The 11,616-nt window shown below is 36.4% G+C and overlaps 1 protein-coding gene across 2 annotated transcripts; it reads right to left on the reverse strand.

The window, feature by feature from the left end:
* Positions 1-5,056: 5,056 nt before the first annotated feature.
* LOC135677478 (probable E3 ubiquitin-protein ligase RHC1A) lies at positions 5,057-7,490 on the reverse strand. Of its 2 annotated transcripts, none has more exons than XM_065189848.1 (2): positions 7,260-7,490; positions 5,057-6,197 (listed from the first exon to the last, which is right to left on the reverse strand). In XM_065189848.1, the coding sequence occupies exon 2, from the start codon at positions 6,119-6,121 to the stop codon at positions 5,168-5,170; it is 954 nt and encodes a 317-aa protein (XP_065045920.1). In that variant the 5' UTR covers positions 6,122-6,197; positions 7,260-7,490; the 3' UTR covers positions 5,057-5,167. The 2 variants fall into 2 exon arrangements, with proteins under 2 accessions (XP_065045920.1, XP_065045913.1); XM_065189841.1 differs by having other exon boundaries at positions 5,057-6,191; positions 7,260-7,489.
* Positions 7,491-11,616: the final 4,126 nt, after the last annotated feature.

An 11,616-nucleotide genomic window follows, 5' to 3' on the forward strand; every position in this document is an offset into this window, starting at 1 on the left:
CTTTCAAATGGATTAGGTTTTGCCTAAATCAGAGTTTAGTGCTAAAAGTTAGATCCAAAATAATGTATAGAAGTCAGATTACCGAAAAAATTTCAGATTCATGACTTTGTATCAAAAGGAACCGAAAAAATTTCAGATTCATGGCTTTGTATCAAAAGGAAAGAACGGTTTGGTACTAAGCTGAAATCTTTTGAATTATGAAGAATTAAAAGGAAAACAGAGATTAGGAATTCTGTAGGAAGAGGTTAGGACACTTGCCTTAAACAAATTTGATTCCCAAATGAGGGGGAGTTGATGCAAAACCTCAATCAAATCTTCTTCTTCAATTCCTCTTCTTCTTCTTCTTCTTCCCTTCTCTTCTCTTCTTAAACTCACGTTGGATGCAGCATCTGAAGGTTACATTTAGTTTCTCCTTTAATCTCTTATTTAATTACTTTTGGTTAACACAAGAGTTGCAAAGTTTCAAGGTGGCAAGCATGCATGAAAAGTGCTAGATGTCATCCTTAGAGCAAACTTAGGTGGCACCATTAAGTTAGCTAATGACACATGTCCACTAATTTTTTTTTTTTAACTTAAATCTGAAACTTTCATAAATCATATCAAACTTCTATTATAATATTATTTAATATAAAAAAATATTAAATAATCCTCATATTTACAAATAAGCATTTACTAAATTTTCAAAAATAGGGGATATTACAGCCAGCGATGCTCTGCCGGCCCCCTCTGACTTCACCTAGACGTGGGTGGATGGAGCTCCCAAACGTGGGAGACTTCTGTCTGGTGGTCATTCAGAAATGGATGAATCACAATCTGTCTGTGGTCCCACTACACCCTCTGTATGTTTGATATGATATCCAAAGCTTTGGTTATGTGTTTCTGTACATGCTTTGGATAAGAATGATATGAATGTAACGTCAAAGACGACGTTTGAGCTTCTGTTTGGTATTTGTTATTGATATGCTCCGAAATGTTCCATACGCCATTGATATGCTTCGGAACATTTCATACGCCACTGATAAGCTCCGAAACATTTCATTTGTTATTTATATGCTCCGAAATGTTTCATTCATCATTGATATGCTTCGAAATGTTCCATATGCCGTTGATATGCTTCGGAACATTTCATACGCCATTGATAAGCTCCGAAATGTTTCATTCATTGTTGATATGCTTCGAAATGTTCCATATGCCGTTGATATGCTCCGGAACATTTCATACGCCATTGATAAGCTTCGAAATGTTTCATTCGTTGTTGATATGCTTCGAAATGTTCCATATGCAGTTGATATGCTCCGGAACATTTCATACGCCATTGATAAGCTCCGAAATATTTCATTCATTGTTGATATGCTTCGAAATGTTCCATACACCATTGATATGCTCCGGAACATTTCATACGTCATTGATAAGCTCCGAAATGTTTTATTTGTTATTGATATGCTCCGAAACGTTTCATTTGTTATTGATATGCTCCAATTACTCTATGCCCCATCTGTTATGAACCAAATATGTATGATTGAAATGACAATTGTGATTCTACACCTAATGATATTACGTCTATGAATTCTTATATTCTGCCTTGCATTTTGAAATTTTATCTCTTTGGAAATTATCCTCTTTTGACATGGATATGTTAGTCACTTGCTGAGCTTTATATGCTCACCCCGTTGTTGTATAAATTTTTCAGGATAGCTCGTCGCTTGCTTAAATGTTAAGATTGGGCTGAGGCAGTGGAAAGCTAAAAGATTTTGGGCAGATCTTTATTAGTATATATGTTTTTGTTGTATAAGCACACGCTGCATCTAATGAAATGTTGACGATGAATCTAAACATGTGGATGTTGTATAAGTTTAAAGGACCTCTCATGTTTAGGATTCTAGAATGTTAAGTTTAATTTGTGTAACGATATGAACTTATGGTAAACGTTGGTTTTGTGACTGTATAGACTCCCACACTTGTGAATTTATGTTGTGGTTATTAATTTGATGAGTTGGGTTCAGATTTTATGAATCATCGAGCAATGTGTTTTGTATGTTTATAAACTGCGCAGGTTTTATAGATACGAATTTGATAGAATATTTTTCAGTGTCCTCAAATGTTAGTTTGGATCTTGGATTGATTTGTTTTCTTGAATTTTAATATTATCGATATTTTGAGGGGCGTGACAATAACTCCGTTCACCATTTCTGGCAAAGGTTCACAATATCCCACAAACACTAGAGTACAAAAGGATAGTATGAACAATAAATAGCACATATCGGAAGCACACGCGGAACAACAAAACGTACATGTGCCTTTACGAGTCAATCCGAAGTAAGCAATAATCTTTCACAATTATATTCAGATTTGAAAGAAATTGAAAGCAAGGGCACATGTGGAATCCAAGCAATCACATACAACTCAATTCAAATAAGAAGGTTAGATGAATTCGATATCCAAAAGAATGAAACTAGAATAGGCACACATCGAAAGCAAATGCGGAACAATGGGTTATACATGTGCCTATATAAGTCAATGTGATATAGCATAAACGTTACACAATATGTTCAGGAATGGTAATAATTTATAGACAAGAGCAAACAAGAGTTCAAACATTAATATAAGCCACAATTGAGTGAAGGGAACTGAACAAAATATATTTCTAAACGAACGAAAACAGAAGATACGAAATCGATCAAAGCTCGATTTCTGATAGAATTCAAAAGGCTCATTGGATAAATACTTCAGATTGTCAATTATACTCCAATACCCTCAAGAAGGCTATTGTCAAAAGATATATCAATCTATTTTCTGTTGAAACAAGATTCATACGAATCATGGTTTCCAACAAGGAGTTACCTTTGATTTGGTAACACAAGGTCAAAAACAAAATCACTGTTTTGCAGAATTCATAGGGTCGGATTCAACAGATAATAGGGTAGGCATTTGAATTCTAAATTTTTTTAATCTATATGTCAAAAGAAAGGTCTACAAGTCTATTTTCGAACGAAATCAGTTTGGTACAAATCAGAATTTCCAACAGGGACTTATAGGTATTTTAGTATCGAAAGGTCAGAAATTTTGATCCCTGTTCTGCAGCATCTATAGGCTCATTTGAAACAGACGTTTGGGTAAGTATTAGGTGTCCAAAATCTACAAAATCAGTGTCAAAAGAAAGATATAAGAGTCTAATTTCAAACGAGCTAGGTCCTGCCTGAATCCATATTTGGTGCTAAAAATTATAGCTGAAATAGTATATAAGGGTCAGTTTACCGAAAAAATTTCAGATCATTGGTTTTATGTCCAAAGAGAGAAATATCAGGTTCTAAGCATAAATCTTTCAGAATCAATATAGGAACATAGACTAATATTTCTGTAGGATGGGGTTATAACACTTGTCTTTGAGAATTATGACCCCAATTGAGAAGATTTGAGTAAAAAACCTCAAAGCCCCAATTTTTTTCTTCTTCTTCTCCCTTTTTTTTTCCTCTTCTTTCTTTCTTTCTCTGTTCATCCACGTAGCTGCCTTCTCTAGTTCCTTAAACGAAGGCAGAGAGGCTTAAACGGTGGGATTTGTATTTTTATACATTTTATAATTTAATTCTTGTATTATTATATTTACGATTATTTCCTTAGAGTTTACATATAGGTCCTCAGATTTTTTTTTTTAACAAATCCTCCAAATCTTATGAATAAGTTCTCAGATTCATACTTTGGCTCTTTTATCAAATTTAAAATAGATACTTACATTACAACTAGAAACTTATACGAAAATTCAGAAATGAGGGATGTTACACAATCATGATCTCTTCCTTCGTAAACACTGTCCACTTCAGCTTCATGCATTTATTGATACCGATTGGGCAAACAACTTTGATGATAGAACATCCACATCGGGGTATATTGTCTTCCTTGGAGCTAATCCAATCAGTTAGAGTTCTAAGAAGCAAAAGACAATCATACGGTCTACAACTAAAGTTGAATACCGTGCCATCGCCACTGTCACTACCAAATTTAATTGAGTCACAAATCTGCTTAAGGTACTCAACATCAACTCCACTCCTACAATATATTGTGATAATGTCGAAGCTACCTATCTATGCACTAATCCGGTGTTCCACTCCTGCATGAAACATATTGCTATCGACTTCCACTTTGTGCAAGATCAAGTTGTCCGCCATCAACTACGAGTTTCTCATGTTCATTCGGCTGATCAGTTAACTTTTTGCATTACATCGATCCAAGATTTGTGTCCTTGATAAGAGCACCATCTTGTAGGGGCATAATAGTAGATAATATTTCTTTAACTATATGAGAAAATCTCTCTACTCTATTGAGCGAAATCCTCCCTCATAATCTGTATAAATAGGAAAGGAACATGTTAATGCAAATTAACTTCTTCTATAATAATATTTGTCTCTATCCCTTTTTTTCTAACATTTATCATGTCAAATTGACAAACAAATTTGACCATAATATTAACCACATACATAAGGAAAATTAGTTACACAATACGACCAAGAGATAAACCAGAAATTTCCAAATCTAAATAGAAAAATAACTAGCTTAATATATGTGGCGTTCATACTAATATTTTCAGTGCCTAGTTTGCCATCAATCATTGAGATTTTAACAATGGAAATGAGATTAGTTAAGTTTCAGTAAGAATCAAAAGTTGACTATCTCGAAGTGCATCGAGATGAAAATATATAATCATAAATCTAAAACTAATACAACAAAAGAGTTGTGGATCCAAAATCCTAATGATGTATTCACTATAATAATTGTGTAGCTCCATACACCCAAGAGCTCCACCTGGCATTCACTCATGTGATTTATTCATGGAAAATATGTAGTTACAAGGAATATCGTAAGAAATGAAGACGTGGAAGCAAATAGAAACAAGGGATTATCCTCAATGAAAACGGCTCTCCAAGGATCAAATCCTAATGAGAAAAATCATTTTTCTCAACAGTTACAAGCACCAAGAAACAGAAGAGAAGCCCTAATATTACTTGGTTTCTGCTTTGTTAGAATGGAAATTATGATGGAAGCATTCACATTCACAAAATAGTAAGCCACAACGTACATATTCTTGTTATTCAGAATATGTTTCATGAACTTCCGGAGACTGCATATGACAAGGTCTTACACAATTTGTGAAATGATAACTAAAAGTAAGATCTTAATAGTCGAAGGGCCAGCCAGAATAATGCATCTGATTGATATCTTCCTGAACAGCAGTAGAACTACTCCCACCCGTCCCATTTGTGTTAGAGTTAGTGGTGATTGCAGTGCCATATGGCCAAAGAAAGGAGAAGAGATTTCTCCTGGCTTGGCTTTCTCCACCATTTTCCCTAGTAGTATAACTGTTGATGCTTGAACCATCACCAAAATACTGGTTTCTACTTCGTACATGATTTCCATGACTGGAGGCTTGGGATGGCAGCCTGTGGCGACAAACTGGGCAAGAATTGTGTCGGACTAACCAAGGGATGATGCAGTCTGAGTGATATAAATGCTTACATGGCATTTCACGTGCTTCAGATCCCAACTCAAATTTGTCTTTGCAAACTGGACAGTGTGAATCACCTCGAAGATGCCTCTGGTTGATCTTCACGATGGGCATGGCATCAATTGCTGATTGCGAAGCAGGTGGTGGGCCATGGTGGTTATTCCTGCTAAGCTGTTCGATGAAGTCTTCAAATCCAGAACCAAAAAAGTAGTGCCCCAAGTTAGCACGACTCATCCCAACTCCAGTGCCACCATTAAATAGAAGTTCAGTCTCTCCGTTAGATGTATGCAAAGGAAGCTGGCCACGAAACAGCAGCCAAGGCTCGAGTCCAAATCTTGTCCCATTTCCCATGGGAACACTGGGTCTACCATGGACATCAAACTCCCTGCTGCTTCCTCCCATTCTTTGCCTTATCAATGCAGAGAAGGCATCGATAATTCCAAACTGATTGTTGTGGCGATCATTAGAGTCCACTGCAAGATAATCAAATGGGTTCAGTCTATCGTCTAGCTCATTCAGTTCTTGCACAAAGCCTCCATTACAGTTGGGGCAGGTCATGTCCCTTCCAAGTGGCTGAACTGCTCGACTGCAAACATAACACCAATGTGTATTTGCTCTTGACATTTTCCTAGCACTTCAGATCACTATGAACTTGGAAAACTGAACACTTGTTTGAGTCAGACTGTATAGACTCCTGCACCTTCCAAGGTCAAAGTCATAATAGAACAATCACATAAAATTTACATAAAAAATGCAGTGTTTTCAGCCTCTCCAATCAAGCACCCGAGCAATTGAAGGAAAAAACAATGATGGCTTACATGGGCGCATAACCTTCAGTTTGCTGGTTATATAATAAAATATATTAGAGCACCAAGGATGAACCATAAACTAGTCTCAGAGAGAGAAAGAGAGAGCACATATCATCTGTTTGAACAACATCCACTCATGATAAACTCAGAGATGTCAATGCACTATCCAAATTTACAGCATAACATGTTAAAATAAGACAAACAAGAAAATGAAAGAGATATAGCACTAAGTATGACATCCAATTGAGTGTAAGGAAATTACAGATGCATATCCATAGACAACTATATCCCTAATAAATCAGGCTACACCATGACCAGTTTCAATAGGTAGAAAATTTGCAGAAATTCTTACTGTTAATCGTTTATCAACATTGCAAGTTATCGAACGTGAGCATCTTAGTAACAAATACAGAAGCTTCAGATCCTCCTACTCCAAAGTAAACAGAGTAATCTGATCTAACACTCAGATACAGGAGAGATCCCTCAAAATTCCTATTGCAAGTGCTTCTTGATTATGAGCAAGACTCTAGGCAGACCTAACATGCACCACCGTTAGCATTATATTTGAGCTCCGAGGTTCTCATAAGCATTGGAGTATTAGCTACCACGTTGTTGTTGTCCTTGTACAATTTTCAGTGAATTTTGATTCTCGTCCAAAATTAGTAAAAATCTATTCTTCTTTCATAACAGTGTGGAATTACTATGTTAATAACAGCAAAATCATAATGATGACGTTATAGATTAACCATCAGTTTTGTGGTTTTTTCTTATAAAATTAAAGAGGGATATAATACAGGCACAGATTTATCCCCAAACATGGAATGTCAACCACTTGTATCCTCCATCGGAATTCATCATCCAAAAGGGGAAAGCAAGAAAGATCGAGAGTATAGAATGGCGATTAGCATCTACCATCAAAACAACGTTCAGAGGAGTAAAGAGGGTTACAGTACCTTGAGGAGGAGGCGTTGAAGATAAGGTGGGAGAGAGCGCAAGGGCAAGCCTTCCCACGACAGCCAGCCTAGCAAAAGGGTGAAGCGAAGAAGGGTTTCGCAAAGGGATAATGGAAGGGAATAGAGATAAATTTGGGATAAGGCATGAGATGCAGGTGATGAGAACAGGTCGGTGATGATGGAGACCTCTGGACTGCCGCAATCACTCGCCCAACTTTGTCACACGCATTTTGAACCTTCCGAGTAAGAACGTCTCACCGTTACAGAAGAATATCTATATCATATCTGGCTTAACCAATTTTACAGTAAGGTGTCTGATGAGACGGTGCCCATTATATGGGCCAGAAGATTACCCATTAATGCCGCTCCTTTACTTGTACGGAAGAACGGTACCCAAAAAAAAATTAAGGCTCTTTTATCAAAACAATTCGGATGATGGGTTTTACCTATATATTTTTTTCATGGTCTATTTATTTAAAATTTTAAAAATATATTTTTTAATCAATTCGATCCTTTATATTAATCTGTCAACCTGATTCAAACCCCATCGACCTTTTATATTAATAATATTTTTTTATTAATATAAAATAATAATAAAAATTATTATCATATAATTATTATTTTTAGATCTGTCGGCTTGATCTAAAATAATAATATTTTTTTATCATATAATTATTCAAAATTATTTTTTTTTTAAATTATATAAAATTTTTAATTATGTATATCATTATAAATATTATTTTTAAAATTTATTTAAGATTAATTTATTAATATAATTGTATAAATTATCAATCCAGACCACTATGTTGGCTACAATATCACTAAAAAATATAAATTATATTCTAAATATCTTATAAATAATAAAATATTATTATAATTTATATCACATAAACCTATTATCTTATGCTACTTGACAAATATTAGTCAGATAAAACTTTGGGATATATATTATCAATAATATTTACTAAACTTTTTAATCTAATTATATAAAAATTGATTCAATAATAAAAATAATTATAATAATTATTAAATATAAAAACTTTAATCAACACAAAAATTTATATGATGATAATAATCATGATAAAATAAAATTATTCTTTTCTGTGAAAATAAATATTATTGTATAATTTTTCTCTCGTGTATTTAATAACCACATAATTTTTCTAAAATAATAAATGAAAACTTAAATACCACAAGCAATTAAATTTGAAATACCAAATGTCAATCCAATTAAATTTTACAAATAATTTTTCATGTCATATGAAAAAACTAAAATATCCCTAATTTATTTTTTCTGTTATGATATTTTATAAATTATGTAAAAGACCCAAATAGATCAATCAACCCTATTCAATTGGGTAAGAGCCACAATGAATTGAAAAATCCTAAATATGACCATCTAAATTAGGCCTCACAGCCAACCAAATCAATTAAACCATTGAGTGGGGGTTGGTCAAAATAAGGTTCAGTTAAAATTAGGATGGACCAAAGTCCAAATCTATCAAACTAAAATTTAGCTCGATCAAAATCTAAAAATTTATCAAAATCTAAAGCCCAAATATAAACGAAACTAAATCTAGTCAAAAAGTCAAAATTCAATCAAAAGGTAACATTTAGTCAAAATTAATTTTGACCTAATTTAAGTCCGTGTTGCCTCAATCACACACCTCATCATGATTATTGCGGTTGTATGTTCCTCACCGATGGCTACTATTGACCAACATTGACCAACTAAATAGCAAACCAATTGCTATTGTCGCGTGACATCCATGCTGCGATGAGGACACTGTTAGGAATGAGTCGGCACTAAGAGGAAAGGGAGGTGAATTAGTGCAGCAGATAAAAATACGTCGGTTTAAAAATCTTCTTAGAATAAAAACTGATTTCGATACATTGAGTTTAACTCGAAAGCAAAAGAAAGTGTGTAATATGTGTTAGGATCGAGAGCACTAAGAGGGGGGGGGGGTGAATTAGTGCAGCGGAAATCTTTCAGCGATTAAAAACGAAAGCTGCGTTCGTTTGATAAAAACTATTTAATGCAAAAGTCGATTCTAAGAATACTTATGATTAAGTGCAGTTTATGTCTAAATACAGTTTGCGTCTAAGCGCAGTTTACGCAGTTTGCATCTAAATGCAGTTTGCGTCTAAATGCAGATTGTGTCTAAGCGCAGTTTGCGTCTAAGCGCAGTTTGCGTCTAAGATCAGATTGCGTCTAAGCGCAGTGCAGTTTGCGTCTAAACGCAGTTTTACGTCTAAACACAGTTTTACGTCTAAACGTAGTTTTACGTCTAAACGCAGTTTACGTCTAAACGTAGTTTTACGTCTAAACGTAGTTTTACGTCTAAACGCAATTTACGTCTAAACACAGTTTTACGTCTAAATGTAGTTTTACGTCTAAATGCAGTTTGCGTCTAAACGCAGTTTTACGTTCAAAAGTAGTTTACGTCTAAAACACAGTTTTAAAGGGATCTGAACTTAGAAACTTCGTTCGTAAAAGCGCAGAAGACAGTTTTGCAGAATCAAAACGTAAACGTAAACTGTAATGTATGAAAACACCGATTTACGTCTGAATGCAAATTCGGAAAGATCAGCACTTAGAAACTTGTTCGTAAAGGCGCAGAGAGCAGTAGCTATGTAGTAGGTTTGCAGTAATGATAAAGTGCTCAAAATAAACGCAAACCAGAGATTTAGAGTGGTTCGGTCAGTCTTGACCTACACCACTTTTGGCTTCCTCCACCGACGAGGTCACCGACGTCAACTAGAGGCCTTCCTTCAATAGGCGAAGGCCAACTGCCCTTTTACAGATTCACTCCTTTTGATGGGCTCAGGAGACAACCCTTACAGGACCTTTCTCTCCTCTCTTTACAACTCAAGACTTGAAGAACAGAAAGAGGAGAACTTTAGGATTTTTCACAAATTTGAGCTCTTAGAATCACAGAAAAGATCAAGAATTCGGTGTAGGTCTGTATCTTTTCAATGTTGAATGGGTGGGGTATTTATAGGCCCCAACCCAATTCAAATTTGGAGCTCAAAACGATCAAATCCCGGAATTCCGGGATCAGGTGGTTGCACCTCCTGACTGAAGAGGTTGCACCGCCTGGCAGAGCTCGAAGACTGAGCCCAGGCGGTGCCACCTCTTGACTAAGGCGGTTGCACCTCTCTGCCAGAGCTCGAAGACCGAGCTCAGGCGGTGCCACCTCTCTGTCAGGGAGGTTGCACCGCCTAGTCTAGCTCGAAGACTGAGCTCAGGCGGTGCCACCTCTCTGTCAGGGAGGTTGCACCGCCCAGTCTTGCTCGAAGACTGAGCTCAGGCGGTGCCACCTCCTGGCTGGGGCGGTTGCACCGCCCAGTCTCGCTGGGAGGCTTAGCCCAGGCGGTGCCACCTCCTGGCCTAGGCGATTGCACCTCCTGGTGCAATCAGGGTCCGAATGGTTAGCTCCATTCGGCCCAATTTCAGTCTTTCAAGGGCCCAATTGCCCCAAGATTAAGCTAATGGGATCACCTCCCATTTTCCAACTTAATCAATGTGCTAACTACGATTAGATCTAAGACAATTTCTGCAGCTTTGCTTCGTTGCGTCAATCGCTTCTTCCGGTGAGTTTCCGGCGAACTTCCGTCGATCATACGATGAACCCTCGGTGATGCTCCTGCGGACTTCCGGCAAACTCCTGGACTTTGCGACGATCCACTTGGCGAGTTCCGACGAGCTTCGCTTGGCAAGCCTCTGGACTTCTCGGATCTGTTCTCGCAGAACCTCCGACGACCGTCCGAACTTCCGTCGAACTCTCGAACTCCCAACGTGATCATGAACTTGACTCCGGCGCAACTCCTGCTGCTTGTCTATCTTTCATCGTAGTTAATCCTGCACACTTATCTCAACACATAGATTAGACAACAAATGACAATTGACTTCATCATCAAAATCCGAGATTCAACAATCTCCCCCTTTTTGATGATGACAATCAATTGATAATGTAGTTATCCTTAACTCCCCCTGTCTATATGCCATAGTTGAGATAAGTCAACCTTGAATTCAAGACCTAAGAATTCAAGTGACGTATTGATAAGTTAGATCAGTTAAACTTATCAATACTCCCATCATGATACTCATCATGATGTATCTCTTCAAAGATGATGTCAAGGCTTGACATACATCATCAAGTTTGTATGATTGTGTTTGTAACTATTCATCATGTAGTTTGAACATTATCATATAAAGCTGTGAAGCACTATTACATGATGCACACATTTGAAATATTCTAGCAAGTTTTGCATTTTCTTCACATGATAAGATATCAACTCAGGGCATAATGCAAACTTTAGCACATGTTCATATATCTCTTGGTGATGCAAGGAT

Source organism: Musa acuminata, chromosome BXJ1-1, assembly GCF_036884655.1.
Source record: "Musa acuminata AAA Group cultivar baxijiao chromosome BXJ1-1, Cavendish_Baxijiao_AAA, whole genome shotgun sequence".
NCBI classification, from domain to species: Eukaryota; Viridiplantae; Streptophyta; class Magnoliopsida; order Zingiberales; family Musaceae; genus Musa; species Musa acuminata.